The 23,916-nt window shown below is 42.5% G+C and overlaps 1 protein-coding gene across 3 annotated transcripts; it reads right to left on the reverse strand.

The window, feature by feature from the left end:
* Positions 1 to 1,452: 1,452 nt before the first annotated feature.
* Positions 1,453 to 20,570, reverse strand: CDK4 (cyclin dependent kinase 4). 3 transcript variants are annotated; one of them, XM_081968677.1, is made up of 9 exons: positions 20,434 to 20,570; positions 19,935 to 20,117; positions 17,444 to 17,693; positions 15,025 to 15,160; positions 14,732 to 14,899; positions 13,835 to 13,944; positions 4,390 to 4,440; positions 3,508 to 3,643; positions 1,453 to 2,341 (listed from the first exon to the last, which is right to left on the reverse strand). In XM_081968677.1, exons 3-9 carry the CDS (start codon positions 17,659 to 17,661, stop codon positions 2,249 to 2,251), a joined length of 912 nt encoding a protein of 303 aa, XP_081824803.1. In that variant the 5' UTR covers positions 17,662 to 17,693; positions 19,935 to 20,117; positions 20,434 to 20,570; the 3' UTR covers positions 1,453 to 2,248. The 3 variants fall into 3 exon arrangements, with proteins under 3 accessions (XP_081824803.1, XP_081824804.1, XP_081824805.1); XM_081968678.1 differs by lacking the exon at positions 20,434 to 20,570 and adding an exon at positions 20,266 to 20,376; XM_081968679.1 differs by lacking the exon at positions 19,935 to 20,117 and having other exon boundaries at positions 20,434 to 20,550.
* Between the last annotated feature and the right edge of the window lie 3,346 nt (positions 20,571 to 23,916).

Raw genomic sequence — 23,916 nt, forward strand, 5'->3', positions numbered from 1 at the left:
TGGTTGTGATAGGGCACTTCTGTCAAGGTTTCCCCCCGCCCCCTTAAAATAGTCACTCCCTTCCCCCCCAAACAATAGCAAAATGCACTAAACATTGTTTAAATTGGCTATCCATCCCACACAGCCAGACTCCAGCTTATCTTGGCAAAACCAGAGCACACAAAAAGCCGTTTGTTGAAGTTACCTGGATGTTGACATATGAGCTCCCATATAAACGATTTCCTTCAACTACCCACTTCCATCAGCAAAACAAAACAAAACAAAACAAAATTTTTAGAACAAAGACATATTTTTGCAAGTAAAAATGTCAACAAAGTGCCTTTTACTTGGCTAAATCGCACATTCATGAAGCATTGGCAAGTTCTTTGGGGTTTCACATCAAGATTCCTCAGGCCCTTTGCTAGAAAGTCCATTCAAAGCTGTAAGAATTGAATCAGGGGGTTATTATTTTTTAAGGAAAGAGGTGTACCTCACCGTGGCCATCTCCCTTGTTTTATCCTAGGAACAAAGATAAAGCCAACAGGATCAAGAATTGTATTTTCACCCTTCTGCAAGATAGGTCAGGCATATCTGTAGATTGACAAGAGCTTCTACTGCATCTAACATACTTTGCTAAAGGAGTATGTTAGATTTGTAGAACTGCGTCACGTTCATAAGACCCATAGTAAAGGGCAAAGCAGAACTCAAGATTAAAGGAGGATGGGAAAAGAAAAGAATGTAACAGAAATCAAAATGGATAAAGAGAAAGGAAAAGAAAATGGGAAGGGAAAGGGAAGGGGGAGGAGAGAGAGGGGAGGAGGGAGATGAGAGGAGAGGGACAAGCAGAGGAAGGAGGAGAGGGGAGAAGGAGATGAGGGGGGAAGGAGGAGAGGAGGAGAGGGGAGAAGGACGGAGAGGAGAAGAGGGAGAAGGAGGGGAGGGGATGAGAGGAGGAGGAGAGGACGAGAGGGAGAAGGGGATGAGAGGAGAAGGGGGAGGAGAAAAGGGGAGAAGTAGGGGAGGAGAGAGGGAGGAGAGGAGGGGAGAAGGAGGGAGAGGAGGAGAGGGAGAAGGGGAAGAGAGGCGAGGGAGAGGAGAAGAGGGAGAGGGAGGGGAGAGGAGTGGAGGAGAGGAGAGTGGAGGGGAGGAGAGGAAGGAGGATAGGAACACTAAGCAAAGCTCAAGAATGTTCCGGAGAGGCTATTGCAGAGTCAGATTGTCAGGAACCTCATTAACAGATCAGGCAAGCAGCAGGACTTAGAATAACTCTCTTAACTTTTGGAAGATTCTGAAAAATTAGTACATGTCGTAGAACACACAATGTGAAGCATCAGATTTCCAATTTGAAAAGCAAAAGGTTGAGCGATATGAATTCCTCTTCCGGAAAGCTCTTTGAAGTGCAGATGAATCAACACTTGGGAGCCATCCAACCCAGATTACCATTCACCAAACTAATCACAACACGAGACAACCTCAGGTGGCAAGAGAAGGGAAAGACCAAACTATACTTGCCTGGACCTCACCCATATCCTTTATTGAAATGTTATCATTTTTAAAAGCCTTTTAAAAAACGTTTCACATTAATATTTGGAATTGAACAGATGGGAAAATGCCTCATCTGAACGTGTTCCCCATGCCGAGATAGGCAACCGCGATAGGTCTCTCCCGACCAGTGTCTTGGCAATTTAAAAAAAAAAGAAAAAAGAATTGTGAAGACTTATACAAAAATAATCTTCTGCTCCCATTTTTGTGGAGCTCTGCAACGTGCTAAGGCAAGGCTTTAGTGTCAAACTGTTAGCCACAGGAATGTGATAAGGCAGCAATATTATGATGTGTAAACTGTTATAAAATTTTTACTAGAGGAAAAAGGGGCTATCCAAAAGAGACCTTTGGCAAAGAACCCATAGGTGACCGAGATGCCTCAAACCAGGGAGTCCCAAAAACAAACAGACCTCCAAGAACGCCGCTGGAGATCAACCCAGGAATACAGAATGTGCATGCACAGTGACGGAGAGAGGCCACTATTAAAGTCCTTAACATTTTCAGGGTGGGACAGGATTTCAATGGTGCATTTCCTGCAACATGACCCCCTCTGTTTTCATGCATGTTGTCAAAAGCTTTGTCCTTCCCACCCCTTCAATCCTAGCACAGCCAGGACAGCTTGGGGACTAGTCTGAGTGTATCCACTTGGTGGGGTTCACGTTATACGCATATTCGCAAAGTCTTTTGTATAGTCTCTTCCCCCAGGCTTAGGGATTCGCTGGGGATGCTACCCTTCACCTGCGTTCTTGTCCTGAAAGTATTGATGATACAAGGCTTGGAAGGCAGATATACGCTTCAGTGGATTGAATGTCAGCATTTCCTAGAGAGGCACGGACACAAAAAAAGGAAACCCATCACATACATCTCATAAGAACATATATGTACACATTCATCCACCACTGCAGTGGATTTCCAAATCTCTCCTGAGCAAGAGCCACAAGAGAGGGTCTTGAAGGCAAGGGAACCGAGGACTGGAGCCGTAGAGATGGCTTCAGGAGTTCTCAGATCCTTCCTAGAGATCCCTGGTGTGCCCTTAAAACTTGAACTTGCATTGAAAGTACTGCTCACGCTAGTCTATGATTAATGTCAAATTCACACAGTACATTATTCAGATGCCAGCTGTAGTTGCCACCGGCAGCATGACTAGGGGAAAATTAAGTCGCTCCTGGTTATTAAATACTGAGTCACTAACACTCACTGCCTCTTCCCTGCCAAAGACAAATGCCAAGACGGTGCGGTGACTTAGTGAGTCATATAAGCTACCTAGATAGGAAATCTCTCCTTTGTTGCGTATTTCCATTCTCAGAATAATACCAAACTCAGGCTTTCAATGATCATTCTACCTCCTCCTTCTGTTCTGACCTAGGCTTCCTGATAAAGCATAAATCACACGCTTAGTCCCCCAAACCCTCTTTTATTTAAATGGCCGTGAATTATGGTCATTCACAGCCCGTAATGATTCATAAACAATCTGTGAAGAGTCCGACAGAAGTCTGCCACAGTCTTTCAGGGGTAAGGCTGATAAGCACCCACCTTTATCTCCCTTGAAACGCTGCCAAAGACCTAATTGCCAATTAGTTTGGAAGGCCAAAAGGAGCACAGAGTCAAACGGAGTTTCTCAGAGTTTGAACCAACCAGAATGAACAAAATTGCTTCCTGCAAAGGCTCCTCTTTTATGTCTTATGGGAGGGGCCAAAAATCTCCAAGCCTTACTCCCGAGTCACCCGTTTTGTCTTAATTGTTCTTGCCTTCTGAAAGCTCTGTGCATGGCATAGTGGGAACAGGCTGACACTGTTGTTCTGCCTCGCTAATATCAGGCTCTGGAGGCAGCACATAGCTACCAGAGGCCCTGGCCCATGTTTCTCCCCAACCTCCTGCTGCCAGCTCCGCAGACTGCCGGCAGACCACAGCACATTCTATCTCCAATTCTCTATTTCCATTTTGCTCTGGTTTGTGCCGTAATTACTCTGGTATCTCGGAACTTACCAAAAGCAGCTGAGCCCCCAGGACCTCGATTTCTGGCACAAAGTTCTCCACCGGCTGTGGGGAGCGAGCAGCAAAGGCACAGCGTGGCAGAGACACATCCAATGGCCAATCTTCCTCTGAAGGGAGACCAATCAGGCTGAAGGAAAGAAAGGGAAAAAAACATGAGCTAGATCCAACTCAGATTGGTTTCAAGGCAATGGGGCAACCACTGCAACTCCAAAGGCTTCCCCATAGCACCAATTTTCAAATTACATGAATGAATGGTTTTTCATCTTGTAATCATTGTTCTAATTCAGGATTTCCAGATTTCCAGATCTTATAAGCGCAGAACAAGATTAACTCCCCTAAATAATACTTCCCCTGAGACCCTGCCTACTATGAAAATCATGCAATTTAACTGGAATCAAGCACAACTAACCATTAAACATCAACAATAAAATAGATGAGTCCTATTTGCATAGTTTCTTATCATCTTTTTAAATACATGAACTGGAAATCTGTGCTCTTCAGATACTTCTTCAACTACAATTCCCAGCATCCTCCGCGAGAGGTTGTGCCCCTTGAAGGTTACAACTCAGCAAATGTCCCTGCTTTAACTCTCAACAAAAGCCAGTGGCCAAACCCCTATTACCTCTGGCCACTTGCTCAATTAGAAAGATCAACAAAATAAGATCTTGCAGCTATAATGAGTCACTTCTGCTTTCTCTGGCTCACAAAACCCAACTCACAAACCTTTGCTCTGCATCTTTATATAGAGCAGAATCAGTCAAGCTACCTCAAGTCAAGTTGAGCAAAACCAATGCTCTAAATAATGATAACTTCCTCTTTGTGATGATTTACTGACCCACAACCTTTGGCATATAATAAGAAGTTGAAACTCACTCAAAGATCTTGCCCAGTTGGTCAGCTTCTGATTTGCCACAGAAGAGAGGTCTAGAAAGAAGACAAAGGGAAATTGTGGTCATGGCAGCTTATGACGCTCACAAATTCTGACTCTCTTAAAAACCAGGATTGCTCATTCCTTATTTTTTCTGATATCAAAGCACTGAGGTCAAACATAAAGGTAAAGATCCCCCTCGCACATATGTGCTAATTGTTCCCGACTCTAGGGGGCGGTGCTCATCTCCATTTCAAAACCGAAGAACCAGCGGTTTGAAGATGTCTCTGTGGTCATGTGGCTGGCATGACTAAATGCCAAAGATGCACGTAACGCTGTTACCTTCCCACCAAAGGTGGTTCCTATTTTTCTACTTGCATTTTTGCATGCTTTCGAACTGCTAGGTTGGCAGAAGCTGGAACAGGTAGCGGGAGCTCACTCCGTTACGCGGCGCTAGGGATTCGAACCGCCAAACTGCCAACCTTTCTGATCGACAAACTCAGTGTCTTAGCCACTGAGCCACCCTAGGAGGTCAAACATAGGGCTTGGTTAATCTTATTAATTATCGTATTATTCAGGGGCAAGAGTAGGAGTCCATCAGAAGGTTAACTATTTTAGGGCAGCTGTGATTCAATCCACTGAGCTGAGAAGAATAACAATTAAAAAGGCTTCATAGAGACAGGCTTTGAATTATCTGATGTGGGAGTAAAGCCAGACCACTGGAATTAGCAAGCAGTGGCAATTGGGGAAGGCCTCGCCACAGACAGGAGATGACTGTACCTATTTATGGAGCTTATAGATAAGGATACATTCTGCAGAACGGCCCAATTCTTCATCAGATTGCCCAAACTAGTATTTCCGATTCATCAATAACCAAGGTTCCATCCAACACTGCAAGTTTCATGAATCACACACATACACACACACACCTTTTTGCCAAATTTCTAGTTCTCGGCCAATGAAATGTTGAGTTTTAAGAGATGTATAAAAATCTAGGAAAACACTTCATGCATCATTAGATGTACGTCCTCTTCCAAATGAAAACAGTAGCTTTAGACAAATCTTGTATAAGGTGCAGTGCCCCTTCAATCGGATTATTACAAAGCTATAGGCATACTCAATGGAATTGGTTCCTTTAATTAAAAAGAGATGACGGACAATTGTTCACAAGTAATACCAGATTGACTACAGTGTCCAAAGACCAAACATCCTCTAAAGAAAAATAAGAGAACTATGCAAAAAGATGCAGGGCTGAACAAAAGCTTGAAAGAAACTGATAAAAAACAGGTGTATCCAACCTGCAGCCCGCAGGGCACATGCAGCCCTGAACAGCTAGTAAGGCAGCCCCACAAGATGGCACACTTCTAATATTATGTGATTTATATAAACTGCTATATATTATATATTTTAAAGGTTTAAAGGTTTTAACGGTTGGACATTCATTGTTCTAGACCAGTAATTCTCAACCTTTTCTTCACCATCAAACCTCTTTAAAAAACTTTTGTGGCCACGGATCCTCAAGACTTAAATCGTAACATTTCTTCAAGGTTTAGCGGACTCTGTGACAACATCACAGCCCCCCAGAATCTGTGGACCACACAGATTGAGAACCACTGTCCTAGACTAGCCAGAATTTATGCTAAGTATCTGACATGTTATGTGTCAGACCTGGAGGCCATCTTTTATACTGGGCCTTCAGGCCTCACACAATTTCTTCTGTGGGAAACTGGGAGCGGGGATTATATGGAGTACGGGAAATAGACAGTCAAAAGAACATTCTTTTCTCAGAGTCAAGGACACGTTGCCTGGCAGCTGCGATGAGGTGACTGGGAGGCATCTCCAGTTTTGGATGGTGCCTGATTGGATCATGTGATGGAAATGTGGGTGCTGGGCAGGGACTTGGACTTTCATTTGGGTGGGGAAAACCTGAAAACGTTCAGATTCGGGTTTTCCCAGATGTGCCAATATGACATCTCTAATAAAATGGAACTTTGAGGAAACTCAAGCCTCGGAGTCTTCTTTCGTTGGGGGTGTTACTTGGAACCCTGACATTATATAGAAAAGGGAAGCTTGGACGCTCAGCTGGCCAAAGCCAAAGTGCAACTGGCTTTCATTGATAAGCCCCATGCCACCATATTCCCTTCCTTTCCTACAATTGTATGCCCAAGGGACCAGCTAAGAAAGAGCTCTTGCAGAAAATCTCTGATGGCCTCTTTTAGGTAGTCACCTTCTATTATGCTACTCCCTCTGCTGGCTTTGAACAAGTACAACAGCTGAACAAAACATTGCTCAGATGTTTCCAAAAGGAAGCAATTAAGACGCCAAAGAATAGGCTACTACTGTATTATGATATGACAACACAAGGGTCAGCCGAGGTATTCTTCGTAAGGCTTACTGCACATTTAGTAAATCTACAGCAGCAGGAATTGGGAGGAGTTCAAAAGAAGGGAAAGCCTTCAAGGAAAAGTTACAGGAAAACAAGAGAGAGATTGAGAAATGCAAGTAATTAATCCTTGTTGTTGCAGCCATGAAGTTATCGAAGGAGAAAATCAGCAGATGCAAAACACAACTACATAGTTGCAAAACAGGAAAATCAAATATCAACAATAATGGAGCTAAATTTAGTCTGACAATCCAAAATGTAAAGTTGAAAAATGTGCTATTCGGTATAAGGATATTCCAACTAGAGGTAATAAAGGAAGAATGAATTAGAAAAGATTACAAAGCAGTTACATGTATGGGAACGGGAGGTTCACAATTGTTGTCCCTGGTAGGCCCCGTTATATATTGAACCCCAATAGCATGATATAACAATGCTACTTGAAGAAACACATTCGAAAGACAATAGCAGAATTATAGCCACTCCATTGTTCATTTATAAATACTTTAAGGGAATGATAAACTAATTTGGTCTATTGGTTAAGGCACCAGGGTATAAAACCAGAAAATTGTGAGTACTAGTCCTTTCTCTCTGGCCAGCTCACGATTGTTGTTGTGGGGAAAAAAGGAGGAAGAAAGAGGGTTAGATATGTTGCCCCCCTGAACTAATTTATAAACTAGCCGTTAACCCAGTGTTACCTACTTATTTATTTATTTATTTACAGGGGGGAAATGTCCAGACCAAATGTAATGTCTAATGTTGGATTTTCCCCCTTACCAGAGGGAGCCCCCTTGTGGAGTATTGTGAAGCCGTTACCATGGAAACTCCACTGCTGCAAAGTAGAAGCCATTTTATGGCACTACAATAGAAGTCATTTTAAGGCACAACAGGCTGTATCTTAACAGAACACAAACCTGAGGGGTTTTAGGGCTGTCTTATCCCCACAGTATTTGTTTCCAGAGACTAAGTCATCTGTGTACCAAGTCTGGTTGAAATTGCTCAAGGTGTTCCAGAGTTATACTGGAACATACACACACAGTCATTTTTATATATATAGGATAAAGATAATAAAGATAATAATAAGGAAGCTGAGCAATAGGTAGGTAGGTGGATATAGAAGTATGGATAGCAAAATAGATTAAATTATATTAGATTACATAGATGATAGATACTGTGGGTAGATAAGACAGATAGATACTACTGATAGATACTATTGACAGATAGATGATAGATAGATGATAGATATAGACAGATAGAGTCACACAAACATATACACACAGAGGCAGACAGATAATAACTAAACAGACCCTTGGGCTGTACTGCAGGAAAGTAAAATTCTCCACACAAACTTCTACCAGTAATGATGAAGAAATGTACTGCAGTCATTGCCCTGCACAACTTATTTGAATAATCACTAAAGTAGTATTTTGCAGAGATCACAAAGGAATGGCTAAAGTGATGAAGAGGACTGGTGAGAAGATATAGCAAGAAGGGATGGGTTAATTTAGGCATAAAGGATCTCAAAAGGGAATTAACGTGAAAAGAAACAAATGGTATTTTAAAGGAAATGGAAGAAAAAACACTCATTCTGAAAGTTCAGATAAAAACTCAAGATGGGAGATACACACACACACAGAGTGGTGAAGTGGTTAGAATGCTGTATTGCAGGCTAACACTGCCAACAGCCTGGAATTTGATCCTGATGGAGCTCATCCTTCCGAAGTCGATAAAATGAGGATCAATATGCTGACACTTGTAAACTGCTCAGAGTGCTGTTAGAGATGATTCAATATTAGAGCTTTAATTGTGGGAAATACAGATGATGTGATAAAGAGGGAAAGCCACTTCTCCAAACACAATTGGAGAATGTATTTATGAAGCCCTACAGGATTCCGAAAGAGAAGCTGTAGATAAGAGAGGTGTCCACATTACTGTCTTGAGTGGGCATCTCAAGTGCAAAACAAGGTTCCTTGGATCATTCTGGAAGGATCTAAGCTCAAGATACTTCCCAAATGACCATTTCACACTAAACACTGGGGTTTTTTTACACTCAGGTAAGGGTGTTTCAATCTTCAAATATTTCAAATTTGAAACTCAGGTACACCCCTTGGTATGAATGTAACGATCAAGAAAATACTATATTAGAAAATAAATGTATCAAATATGAATTCTATAATAATAAAACTACCCAGTTGAACAGATACAAAGTATGATTCTCTTTCTTGATTTAGTGGAACAAGAACTGATGGGAAGTGGGCACAGAATTGACTAAACCTAACCTTATAAGGAGCACAACTGCTAACGTGAGGCCAGGCAACAGAGAAAAAACATTGCAAATGTAATGTTTTTAGTTCTGCAAGAAATTACATGGACCTTGACAAATTCATCATATCAACAGTAAAGGGCTGTTCAGGCAATCCTTGAGTTACAACTACTTCTTCAGTGACTGTTCAAAGTTACAATGTCATCACTCACCTGCCCATCACTCAATATTCTCATCCACCCACCACACTGCTTGCAAACCATCTAAGGCAAAACGTATTGTGCCTGGGACATGAAAATTCCTACCGGCTTTCTCTGACTTTGCTTGTTGGAAGCCAGAAGGAACTCACAAATCATGCTCAATGAGATCCTCATTTAACAGCATACAATCCTCACTTGGCAATAATAAACAAACCTGGATTAACATCGCTAAGTGATGCAGTCACACAATGTCATGCTTTATGACCATAATCAAGCTTAACAACCAAAATTCAGATCCCAATAACCATCTTTGAGGACTAACTATAAGTATACACACTTACTGATTATAAAATTTCTGACAATGAAGTGTGTTCAAAATATGAATGCTGAATAGATTTCATTTTCAACTGGATATAACAAAACAAATTTTCTGCTTTCCTAAGATATTGCCTCCCCCCCTGGACAAGTAATCTTATAAAAGAGAAATTTATTTTGAATTTGCTTGATCTAATTATTCTTTGCAAAATTATATTATAATTTGAGATTGTCAGAAAAAAGTGGCTTCCCATTTTCTTTATAATGAAGTTTCAATCGAAAACAAATCATAACCAATGAGAAACTAATTATCCATATAGAAAATAAATCTATATTATGTATTTTCTTTAAATTGGAATGGACTTAAATCAGGCAGAAACATCAAAATCCATGTCGTAAACATGTTATTTAGTTAATTTATGTAAAATTATGTAATTGTCTCCTTCACATCAAAACTTTGATTCAACATACTTTGTTAATATATGATGAGAATAATATACCTGTTCTATGGGGAGATCATAATTATATAAATCAATTTTTAACCAGTTTTGTGGCTCAGTGGCGAAGATGCTGCGCTTGTCGATCAGAAGGTCAGCAGTTCAGCGGTTTGAATCCCTAGCGCCGCATAACGGAGTGAACTCCTGTTAATTGTCCCAGTTTCTGCCAACCTAGCAGTTTGAAAGCATGTAAAAATTCAAGTAGAAAAAATAGGAATCACCTTTGATGGGAAGGTAACAGCGTTCCGTGCGCATTTGGCATTTAGTTATGCCAGCTACATGACCACGGAGACCATCTTCGGACAGCGCTGGTTCTTCGGCTTTGAAACAAGATGAGCACCACCCCACTAGAATCTGGAATCACTACCACATAGATGCAAGGGGAACCTTAACCTTTACGAGATAGAACTCTAAAGTGGGGAACTATGATCTGTGAACTTCAACTCCCAGAATTCCTGAGCTAGCCATGCAGAAGTTCACAGATCGTAAACAGGCCATAGTTCCCCACTTGGAGATATTCCATTGTTTATATCAACATGCAATATAATTACTTTTAGTTTTGCATTTTGATTATGTCTTAGGTACTTTTGTTTTTCCTATATAATTTTTAAAAAATTAAGTTCAATATTATACAAGAAGAAGAAAAAAGCTTAAAAAGAACAAAAACATACAGAACAAATGTTCACAGATTTTTAGCTCTTGAAAAGGACCAAGTAATGTACTGACACAGAGTATGCATACTGAACTGAAGGTCAGGGGGGGGAAAGACCTGCACCATTTAATTCCTGATTTAGTATCTCTGTTCTGTCAGGTTATATTCTCTTGATTCTGACAGGAACAGAAGATTCTAACAGCTTCTTAAGAAAGCTGATATAGGATGACATAAAGACCATCTTGTGAATCCACAAACCGAATAGTAGAATAACTTGATCGTACTGTTTGCATGTTCAGAGTAGCATAAGAAGAAGTACAGTTTCTTCAGAAGAGACCCACACTGTATATTATCTATTTGCTAACAAAGACTGCTATTTTAGTAACTTTCTGCTTTCTGTTTCCGAAATACCCTAGAATAAGGCAGGGGCTGCTCACATCTGGTAAAACAGATACATTTGTTGAATTTTAAGAATATGAAATTTGGGCTATATGATATTTGGGGTGCATTATTTTTAAGTATCAGGAATGAATTAATTAGTATTATACCATGCCTATATTGCATTTCACCAAAAATAAGACATGGTCTTATTTTCATTTGACCCCCGAAATAAGCACTTGGCCTTATTTTCAGGGAGGTCTTATTATTTTTGAGGTGCAGGAGGTGGCGAGCATAGTCACCTCATGGCTGCTTATTTTAGTGCATGCGCTCAAAAGCCCGATTGGGCTTATTATCCGGGGAGGTCTTATTTTTGGGGGAAACAGGATATTTTATGCTTGTTTATAGTCCAGAGAGATGCTTTGGAAGGTAAAGGAGAATATCCCAACTGTAGAATTTTGGACATCTGCTGTATTTCACAAACTACACCCCTCCCAATAAAAACCCTTAGCATCCAAAGATGTAAATAATACCGTCTGTTGCAAAATCAGCTAAGAACTTTTTTAGTTTTAAGTGGCAATGAACTGAAAATTGTTGGATGAAATCCAGTAATTAACTATTCATGTGGTACGTGCTTCAAAGGAAGCCTGTCTGTTGACTTCATTCTTGAATCTGCCAGGAGAAATTTATGGGAGCAAATTATGTAAGTAGGGAGAAAAAGACTCCCAAGTTATGTATACCTGATTTGAGCAATCTTGGTTTGGGAACATGGTCAAAATAATCAGGCCCGATTTGATTCCAGAGCAAACCTGCACACTTGAATACCACAACCTACAGAAATAATGGCCATGCATTTTTACCTTATGCCAGGGGTTCCCAACCTTTTCTATACCCCACACCCCTAGAACGCTTGATATATATTCTCACACCCCATACAAAAATAATTATATGCATATAATTATGCATATACCCTACAATTTTGAATCCTCTAAATCAGTGACGGCTAATTTATTCGTCATGTGCCAAAAGCATGTGCATGCGCAAGACCACACGCACACATGCCCACACCCAAAATGCAATGAGCCCCGCCCCCTGCGCATGCACGTTTTCCTGCACATGTGTGCAATTTCCCCGCGCCCCGTTTTGGGCCTAGCAGGCCTCCCTGAAGCCTCCTAAAACCCAAAAAGAGGTTCAGGGGGAGGCGCAAAGTACCCCCTGCATGCATGTGAAACCCCCCCCACCCCCTGCGCATCTTCCGCATACGCGGCAGAGACCTAAAAATCAGCTGGCCGGCGGGAGGCACGCGTGTATGTGCGGTGGAGCTGAGCTGGGTGATGGCTCGTGTGCCCACAGAGAGGGCTCCATGTGCCACCTGGGTTCTAAACCCAAGTTTTCACGTCCCAGGTTGGGAACCCATGCCTTAGGCAAATGAAGGCAGCAGGACTTTAAGTCACTTAACAATGGAGATAAAAACTGGCATATTTAAGCTGGGATTTTTATAAACTTGTATGTTTCCCCCTCACTTCAGCCAGAACGTTTTTAAACCTCCACAGTGCAAGCCTGTGAAGTGATTAAGCATGTGAATCTGTGTGAATTGTGATTTTTTTTGGCAAGTTACCTAATATGCAAACTCAGGTTACATGCAAGACAATTTCAAAACAGCACATGGTGCAATTTAGGCTCTTGTAGTCTCCCTAATCCTATCTTCTTTTGAAAGGGGAGTCTAAGGAGAGCAAGAGAGCAGGTCGCTGGCTCCTCCCTATCAATCCTTAGCCTGAAAGATAAGCAAGACAGAATTCTGGCAGGCCAAGCCTTAATCTATTGTTTCCCAGCTGCTGACTCTGGTCATGTGCTAGCAAAAAAAAAGTATATTCACCAACTCTAATCTGACACAAGGACAGCAAAGGTGGCAGACCGTGAGTCTACTTGGAAGACAGAACATGCCTGGGTCAGCCCTTGCCATGCTACTGGCCTCTTTCCCAACCATTCTTTATCCCTTCTGTATCAATCCTTCCCTCTTATTTCAAAGGATCTCATTCCGTCCTTAAGGCTGTGAAAAAAGGAAGCACAGCGTATTTCACCTCTGCAAATGCAACACCCTCACCAAAGGCTTACACAAGCGCGCGCACACAGATACAACTCATTCCCACCCAGACTCAATACTATAAACACCTAGAATGGTATTCTGAGGAAACTCCACCTCATGAAATGTTTTTTTTTTTAAATAGAAAATGCAAGACTCAAAATTGGGAGAAGGGAGCTGCATGAAATTGCAGGCATGATGGGGACCTACAAAATTGCGTTGAAACAATCTGAAATTAGCCAATTCTTCTTGGGGGGGCAGCAATAGGGAGACCCCCGACCCAATGTTTGTGGAGAGCAGGGAGCAAAGAGGCAACGGGGAAAGCAGCTGCCGCCGCTGCCACACACCCCCGCCCCCCGCAGCTCAGAAAGGTTCGACAGAAAGTCTCCGGTCGCCATCCCAAAAGGGGACCCCAACCCTTTGTAGGAGAATTCAAGTCCAAGGGGAGAAGGCTGAGCCTCTATCCTTAGCCCAAGAGGGAAGCCAGAGCCGGGGCAATGTCCAACAAACTTTCCCAAAGGCCAGCGGCAGACCAGGGAGCCTCACCGCCCCACAGAGTAAAGATTGCTTTCGGACTGGGTGCACGGAGAGCTGGAAAAGTCGAAGCCCCTGAAACTGAAGCCCTGCCACAACCCTCAAGAGATTTGTTTTCCCAAATGGAAACAACCCTTCAACCACTTACTTCCTTCGGAACATCTCTGCAAAGATACATCCCACACTCCATAAGTCCACAGGAGTAGCATAGGTTGACTGGAGCAGCACTTCTGGAGCACGGTACCAGAGGGTGACCACCTGGACGAGAGGAGAACCCCAGAAGCATGAAGAGGGAGAAAAGCCACAGAGGGAGACTCAAGTTCCATGCTGGAAATGAGGCTAAGTTCCATAAGAAAACATCCTGATGTTTTCTATTTCCTGGGCTTCCATCCGTCACAATTCCTACTCAATCCGAACTACCCACTGCTCCATTCCTACCAGGGACATCTAAGCATCTAATGTTGGTTGGGAAATGATATTGTTAATATTGAACATAGATCTGCAGCTACATATTAGAGGAACAAGGCTACTTTCCTAAGGCTACTCTACTAAAACTAGAGGTTATGGAATACCCCTTTTCCCACTATGAACAGTTAAAAAAAACCAGCAACAGAGCAGTTGCTCAATCCCCTCCATATTAGTTGCAAAGACCTCTAAAGGTAGAAATAGCCACCTGCTAGTCTCCAGGTGTTATAACCTAGCAGCCCCCAACCTTTCGGGCACCAGGGACTGGTTCTGTGGAGGGCAGTTCTTCTGGGATCAGGAGGGCATGGTTTCCCACACTACCTGGATCCCATGCATGTGCGGATGGGCCTTCGCTTGCTCACGCAGCCCAGTTCCTGGCAGTCCGTGTACCAATGGCAGTCCACAGCCTGGGAACTGGGGAACCCGTATTATAACATAAGATTTGGGATTCTAGTAGCTGGAAGTCTAAAACATTGGGATAGAATTAGCTAGTATATTCCCATCGTCATGAATCTCTCAACTTAACTCTGTTAGCAGGAACAGACTTTTTTCTTTCTCATAAGATCTGGACAGCACTCACCAGTGGTGTCAGGGCCATCTGGCAGCTGTAGATACGGGCCAGTCCAAAGTCAGCCAGCTTGATTTGACCAGCGCTGGTCACCAGGATATTCTCTGGCTTAAGGTCACGATGGACAATGCAATTTGAATGTAAGAAATCCAAGCCACTCAAGAACTGACGCATCATGTCCTGGAGGTGACAGGTAGAAGAACATGTGACATCGGCATCTCTGCTTAGAATTCTTTGTATTTCTTACCAACCTGGAGGTCAGCCTCGAAAACAGTGTACTGGACATCAATCTAAGGTTGATTTACCTTTATTACTTCTGAGGGTAAGCCAGGAGGTGGTGTTTTTTCCAAATAGGCTTTCAGGTCCTGATCTACATGCTCAAAAACCAGAGTCACTTTGGTCTCTCGTTCAGTCCGTGTAGTGGTGCAAACATCCATTAGTCTAAAGCGGAATGAAAGAAGAGACACTCAGCAAATGTTCCACAACTGCCAAGGAAGATGGGAGACTGGCGGTGAAATTGAGAGAACATCTTAAATCAAAAGGATCCTTGAATATAATTTCACTGATCCTGAATCACATCCAGGCACATCGAATGTCCTGAATAATGAGACTGGCTGGAAACCTCACAGCTTGCAAGAAATAACCAAGGTCTCTACGTAATGGATTTAATTTATTGGGCTCTTAAGGGTCCATGCCATCTGTTTTTTTCTTTGTCTCGCAAGCCTACCAAGATATTTCTATTCCCGTCTCAAGATACAAAAATTGTATATTGTTATACCCCGTCCCACATCTCTTCACTCCCATCCCATGTTTATCTCCCATTCCAACTCTTTCAGTTCACCCAGTTTCTGCTGTGAGTCATCCTTAAGACAAATACTGACCGCGTTGTAAATTATCAATAGAGCCAAGGCCTCCGCTCTGCCTTTTTCAACACAATAACAGAGAGCCAAGTAGAAAAAAAAGAGTCTCTGAGCCCACCAGATTCTCCTAGACCCAATGTGTGATCTTATTTGCTAAGGGTGATCCTTTATAAGGATCAGTCTTCTCTAATCTGGTTCTCCACATACATTAGATCTGTAACCCCAATATGACCTATCTCTTTCTGTTGCCCAGGCACTGCACTTTAAAGGCTAGGCTGCACTTTCAGTGAAGGAGCTAACTAAATTATAGCCTATGTCCTTAATTGGCTTGCTCCACACAACAAAGGCAGATGAAAGTGTCCATTGTTAGTGGAGCATGGAAGAAAGAACCGAGAAGACCAAATAAGTCAAGGACTATAATCAGAGACAATATTCTGAAATAGCTCTCACAAACAAATTATTCTAAAAAAAGCTCTCTCAAATTTGCATCACCTGCTGTACAGTCATAATCTGATTGTTTCAGTTTAGGCTCCAAGATCCAGTGGCTTGTAAACCCTAGTTTAAAGTTTAGCATAATTTATAAACCTAGGCAAATTGTGGTTTATTCAACAAATCAGTTTAACAAGCCAGGCCTCAATTGGCTACCATCGAAACTCTCGTATGCCTAGTGCTAACCCCAGCATACACCTGAAGAGAGCTACTACCGTCTCCACAAGTAGTTATGGCAGTTATCAGTATACTCAGTCCTCTTTCAGATTGCAATTATCCTAACCGAGCTAGGAAGTACAGCAGCATTGTGCTCTAGATAGACTGCTAAAAGGCCAACCCATACTTATCACACTACACCTTAGTCACACATAAATTTTCCTTCCCCTGTTTCTTAAGACTGTGAGGGATCCTACTCTTCTAATCAGCTTTCCCCAACCAGGAACATTTTTTTTCTGTGTACAAAGGCTACACTGACCAAAGATTGTTAAAAGTTTAGTTCTACCAATCACAATCCCATCTAGACTACCTATTTCCAGGTCTAATCCAATTCACTTGAAAGAGGCACTGAATTTGGAAAATTGCTGTAACTGAAGACAGCCTCATTTCTTAGTTCTCAAACATTAGGAACTAAATCCAAGCAGCAATAAAGTAGACTGCTGAATACATTTACAGCACTGAATCCTTCACATACTCCTTCCACTTAGCCTTTGATAGGAACCAAGCCTGGTCCTGTCTTCATCCCCAAGACTCAACTCTATAATCTCACACATGTAGAACAAAAGACCATTGAAGAAAAGCTTTCCAGTGAATTACACTTTATCTAGAAAATCAGTTCAGAGTCTGTGTAGGGATAATAGTTTCCGGTCCCCTTGTTAGTATTAATTTACTTAAAATGAGTTAACATAAACGTCTGTTCTTTTGCATACATGGAAACATTAACTGAACTTTCCAAAGACTGGGATTTATGACTGTATTATACCATTTAAACCCAATTAAACACACACATTCTAGGTATGTGTGTGTATAGGTGCATACATTCCTTGTGTGTCCAATCACACTTGGCCAATAAAGAATTATTCTATTCTATTCATGTTGACTTGATGGCACATTCTCTCTGTATATGAGTTGAAGATTATTCATCATCAGATGAACTCCACAAAAACCTATGCCACAGTAATATATTTGTACTATTTGCATTTGCCAAACAATTACTATTATCTCTGCAAAGATACAAAATGTGCAATTTGAGCCATATCTTTACGCAGTTAACTCTCAAAGGCTGCAGTTCCAGGTCCACTGTCCTGCGCCAGCTGCAAATCTACCAGCCCCTAAACCCCACCCCTGGAAGGCTTGTTGTCACAGATGAGGCTCTCACCGCACGATGTTGGGGTGGTCAAGGTGCTCCAAACGTTTCAGCAGGGCCACCTCTCGGACCGTTGACAGAGGGAGTCCATTCTCACTGTTCTGCACTCGTACATTCTTGAGAGCCACAAATTTGCCACTCTGCAAGTCCCGGGCCTTGAAGACAGTACCATAAGCTCCAATACCGATTTCAGCCACAGGTTCATATTGTTCCTGCATGCCCATGGCCATCCTGGCAATCCCCTGCTGGAGTCACCGAAGTTCTAAAAGAGCAAGGAAGAGAAGAAAGGCTACATATCTAGTCTATCTCATCTCATAGCAAGCTCCTTGAATACCCCAAGGACAATCCTTTTTTTTTTTAAAGCAGTTTATTCCTCCTACATCAGTGTTTTTCAACCTCAGCAATTTTAAGATCTGGGGCCTTCAATTCCCAGAATTCCGAGCTGTCTGGGGAATTCTGGAAGCTGATGTCCACACACCTTGAAGTTGCGGAGGTCGAAAAACCCCAAGGTCCCGCACAGCACCTCTGTTCCTATCTGCGTGACAAGTTTCTTTCTACACAACTCCAAGGGAGGATCCTGATTTTGATAATGACCAGGATTTGGAACTCTTTCCATCTGCATTCATGCAGGTAGTGAATCCGTTTCAGCAGACAGTGCTAGCAGATTCAGATATAACAAGATACAAATAATTTTTGATGCTTTTAATATTGAAATAGAAGAAGGAATTTCAGCAGGTGCTGTATTTCTCAATCTTGAATGAAAACTGGTACTTTGGGGGACTCCCCCTTCTAACTGCACTGCCAGGGACATAATCAATGGAAGGAGGAGGACATAGATCGGGAACTGGAGAGTACTCACTAGGCTTCCCACCAAGTCCCAGATGAATCATGGATATACACACACTTTCCAGTCCTTTTATTTGCAATAAGATTGGGGTGTATTCCATCAAATAAGATTACTATTTTGACCGAACCAAGTTGTCCTAAGTGTGTACTTTCAACATATTCACTTGGCAACAGGGTAGAAAGAAGAAATCCTAAACTTTACTTATACATCTTCAGTAAAGTGGCTACAAATATATGTGTGTGTATGTGTGTGTATGTGTGTACACATATAGTACACACATATATGTACATATATACACATACATACTGTGTGTATATCTATCTATCTATCTATCTATCTATCTATCATCTATCTATCTATCTATCTATCTATCTATATATATATATATATATATATATACATGTATATATGTGTGCGTGTATGTGTACGTATGTATGTTTGTATATACACATATATTTATTTGTAACACAAATTTGTATTTGGGTTGTAACACAAATACATACTTATTTCCCTGGCTCAGCTGATAAAGGAGGAGAGCCTGTGGCTTAGTGGCTAATACAACTGCCTAATATGTAATACAGCCCAGGTACAAATCCCAGTAAGGGTATGGCTAGCTGATGAGAGCTAAATAGTTTGAAATAGATCTATACTAGTCTCCCTTTATTTATTTATCAGCACAAATACAACACATATATTTATTTATATATATACATATATGTATGTGTGTGTATACGTAATACATACGTACACACACACACCCAACTAGATCATACTCAACAATTACTCCGAAAGGTTAATAATGTTAAGCTTAGCTAGGCTTCTCCCATTTCCCCTTGTCCTCCGTCACACCAGATCCTGAGCAGATACATTAATGTTGTCTGAAAAGAGCAGCTGTATCATAATTACAATTGGAGGAGGGGAAGCTGCCTTTCCTGACATTCTAATAATGGGGTAAAAAGAGGTAAAATTACACAGCATAATTTCAAGGCAATGAAATCATAAGTCACTTGCTCACTTTTACCCCAATCAGTCCTCCTTTGTCTTACGAAGGTATAGGTAACGCAATAAAATCACAATCACCTTGTCTTTTCAAGCTGCCAATTTATTTTATTTTTATTTTCTTTGCTAGCCAGCCAGCCAGCCATCGACCACCGCTTTGCCCACCAAGTTCTCCAAACGGGCCATTTCTCTCTGGGCCACAGATGGCGTTTTTTTTAATACTCCTATCGCAAACAATCGCCACGTGCCCCCCCCTCCTCCTCCTCCACCAAACAGCGCTTAAAACAAAAGTTTTCCCACACCCACAGCAAAGGCGCCGAGGCCCCAACATACTTCGGCTTCCTTAAAGGAAGAAAAGGGGTGGGGGGGGTGGCTTATCGGCGTTTTCAAACAATAAAACACGCCCGTCCGGTTGCGGGACCGTCGGGTCAGAGCCCGAGGGAATCGTGGACCTCAAAGCCCCCGGAATGTAAAAACTTGAGAATGGAATCAAATCAAGTCAAATCAAAACTCCCCCAGCGCTTTTGCTCCTTGTGCAATTTACACTATTTAGGCTATGCACTCCGGATTCCACAGGCAAAGAAACAGTTACATTTCAAACAACGCCCTTCGGCTCCCATTCCCGGTGCGATCCCCGCGGATCCTTAAAACTCTTACCCGAACAAAAGGCGAGGGCTACGCTTCCAACATCGCCGCCGTTTCCTCCTCCTCCTCCTCTTTTCGCAGCCTCCTTACAAAACACACACACACACAAACACACCACACACACACACAGGCAGGCAGGCAAATCGGAGAAGGGGGGAAGCGTCCTCCCTCCTCTTCGTAGCTTCATTCACCAAACTGCAAGACAGGATTTTTTAAAAAAATGCTTGCAAAAATATTTTTTTAAAGAAGCCTCTTAAAAAAAACTCCCCCAAAAACCCCAGGCCGAAAATCCAAAGCCCTCTCCGCTCGCTCCTTCCCCCAACGAGGGCCCCCTCTGACTCACTGCCGGTGCAAAGCTTTCCTTAGCGGGATAAGGCATAGCCCGCTCTTGAAGGAGCCACGCGGAAGAAGCGCAGGAGCGCGTGCTCCGCATCGAGGAGCTTTTCCCCCTCCCCTTCTCCCTCCTCCCCCCCTCCCTCCCCCGTTCCAAAGAAGCAGGGCCCGAACTCACCCCGGCCGAGGAGTCGCGACATTGGAAGCTCTACAACTCAGCGGCGTTCTAGGTAGCAGGCTTGGAGGGGGCGGGGCTGGAAGACCCGGCGAAACCAGAGAGGCGGTACAGCCAGAGTGGCTACCAGAGAGAAGGAAGTGGGTCTCCATAGTTACCATTCTAAGCTGTAAAGTTTCCCTCCCCACCCCCCCTTCAAAGAAGAGGTGGGGGGGAGAAAGGAGCTTACTTCCTCTTTGCTGCGAAGATGCTAGTACCAGGGCCAGGTGTCTCTTCCTGCTCTGTTTTAAAGGACAAAAGGTTGCCATGCATGTATTGCATGGGGGGAGGGAGAGAGAATATGTTGGCCTTGGACAGCTTTTAACCATCAAATGACTCCAGAGCCTTTTATTGATTTTAAGCGGAAGTCACAGCAAACGCAAAGTTCGTTAACCCTTACAGCCAAAATGCTTTGCCTCCCCCCCCCTTTTTTTTTTTTTGCTCCAACCTGAGTTTTGGATTTCACCTTTGGTTCCCCCCCTCCCCCCGGGCGTGGTGAAATTATGGGATCCGATATCCAGCAAATTCAGAGGGCCACAGATGAGCTGATATAAAATACGGGCAGTCCTCAACGTACCACTGCAATTGAGGGCAGATTTATATCACTGAGTGAGAAATTTGCTAAGAGAGTTTTGCCCCGTTTTGCAACTTTTCTCACCACAGTTAAGAGAATCACTGCAGTTGTTACATTCATAACACGGTTGTTAAAGTGAATGGACTTTGCTTGCTAGGTCGCAAAAGAGAATCACGTGACTCCAGGACACTGCAACCGTCATAAATGTGAATCAGTTGTCAAGCATCTGAATGTAAATCATGTGACCATGGGGATGCAACGATCATAAGTGTGAAAAATGGTCATAAGTCATTTTTTTTGGTGCCATTGTAACTTGTCACTAAATGAACTTGTAACTTGTAACTAGGGGGTGTGATGACTCAGTGGCTAAGACGCTGAGCTTGTCGATCAGAAGGTTGGCAGTTCAATGGTTCAAATCCCTAGCGCCGCATAATGGAGTGAGCTCTCATTACTTGTCCCAGCTTCTGCCAACCTAGCAGTTTGAAAGCACGTAAAAATGCAAGTACAAAAAAAAGGAACCACCTTTGGTGGGAAGATAACAGTGTTCTGTGCACCTTCGGCATTGAGTCATGCCGGCCACATGACCATGGAGACGTCTTCGGACAGCGCTGGCTCTTCGGCTTTGAAACGGAGATGAGCACCGCCTCCTAGAGTCAGGAACAACAATATATATGCGAAGGGAAACTTTACCTTTTAAAATTGTAACTATATGGGGTAAAGGGAGTAAAAGTAGAACATTTTCTTAAATCCAGAATAATTTCTCGTGATTATATGGCACACTGGTGATATCTTAGCAAACAGTGGTTGCCATTGTTGCCTTTGTCAATTTTTTTTTTTAAATTTTCAGACTAGGCCACAGCCCTGGAAAATCTTGGTCATTTCTCATTCAAGTTTCAATCAGATTCTAGATAAGGCTACTTAAGTTTTCTTTACTTAAGTTTTCTTTCAGGGTCAGCTGGGTGTTTCCATCTGAGTGGACATTAAAAGTTGAATCTGGATTCCACCTACAATTGCTATCAGTTAGTTTGCCACATAACACTGATATTTGGGGAAACAAATGTATGTACCTCCCCAATCTGCTCACAGTGCATTATTGTGCATCTTGGAGAGTTTAATCCTGAGCCACAGCAAAAGGTTCCAGTGGTTTTTCATAGTAGAGATAGCAAAGAGAGGCATTTGCAGAACTTTTAGCTCCTGTGTCAGGATCAAAATGCAAATACAAAAATAACAAGGAAATGATGTATTTGCCGTAGTGGCGCAGTGGTTAGACTGCAGTATTGTAGGCTAACTTACTGCTCACTGCCAGCAGTTCGATCCTGACCTGACAAGGTTGACTCAGCCTTCCATCCTTCCCAGATCAGTAAAATGAGGACACAGAGTGTTGGGGGTAAGATGCTTCCTCTGTAAACCACTTGGAGAGGGCTATAAAGCACTATGAAGTAGTATATAAGCCTAGGTGCTATTGCTATTTAAAATCCATTTAAAAATACCTATAAAAGTAGAGGGAAATGACAGGGAAATTAAGAGGTCCCTAAAGGAAGGACTTGCTAAAGCCTCAGTTAACACACAGGCAGATTTGCAGTGACTAGATTTGTTAGATATTCACTCTAGCTACCAGAGTTTCCACTCCGGTCCTCTGTTCCGGCGGGAACAGAGGTTTAATCCTATTAGCTAAGAGGTCTGACAGCTCCCTATAAAAGGGCTGCTGTCAGACCAAGCAGTTGCTGGATTGTACATACCTGTTCTTCTGTAATAAAGAGCTGCTGTTACGTTAAGCCTGTGTCTGCCTTCTCATTACTCGATCCAGCACTGGCGACGAAGGTGGCATTGAGAGGCAGATAGGCGAAGAAACGAACAATGAGACATCCAGCACGTAGATCCATCCCGGAGCTTCGGCGCGGCATCTAGCTACCATTTTGAGTGGCAAATTCAAATTGCCTCAACCAAGAATGGCCATGCACGCCCCGCCAACTCCGTATGACCCGGTGGCCGAACACTGGGAATCGTATATGTTACGATTTGAATGCTTCCTCGAGGCAAACGACCTCATGGGCGTCCCAGAAACCCGAAAGAAGAACCTCTTTCTGGGGTACTGTGGCAGAGAGGTCTTCGAAACCGCGAAGAAGTTATCGGAGCCAACTCCACTCCAAGCGGTTCCTTGGACGGCGTTACAGCAGACCCTGAAGACCCACTATGCGTTAAGCCTGTGTCTGCCTTCTCATTACTCGATCCAACAAGATTGTTCCTTGAATCTGGCCTCACATGGGAATGAGTCAGTGGCTAGAACTATATGCCTCTGCCTCTACAGGCCTTACTCAGCTGAAAATGTGACCATGAATATAAGGTTGTTTTCCTCTTGTCTCAATTTACTTTTGGCAGTGTCCCTCTGAGGTAATGTGTCTTAGTTAAAAGATATAATTCTTATTTCTACTGAAAGAAGCATTTAATTCCTTTAATCATATTAAATAAAAATTTCTCTGTGTATTACAAGAATATAAAAAACCGTTCCTCAGTTCCATCTCCATGAAGGTAAAACATTTGATGCCCAGCAGGAGAATAATCAGTAACACAACTTGATAACACTATAATTAACTCATTCCAAACTTAACGAGCTAGGACCTGACTGAATCATACAACAACAATTTTCTCATAAAAGGAATGTTTTTACCCTTTCCTGCACATTTGAAGTGCTTATTTAAGCAGACTTTTAAGGGAAAGTTCCAGAATCAAACAGATAAGGTCCTACCTTCAAATCTGAAATCTTTTTAAACACAATGTGTCTTATTTTAATTAAAGCCATATATCAGATCTCATTTCTTTTTCTTTTGGGAAAAAAGCCATTCAGTGAATTACTTGTATAGAAAAGGATTAAT

Source organism: Natrix helvetica, assembly GCF_964273705.1.
Source record: "Natrix helvetica genome assembly, chromosome: 1".
NCBI lineage: Eukaryota > Metazoa > Chordata > Lepidosauria > Squamata > Natricidae > Natrix > Natrix helvetica.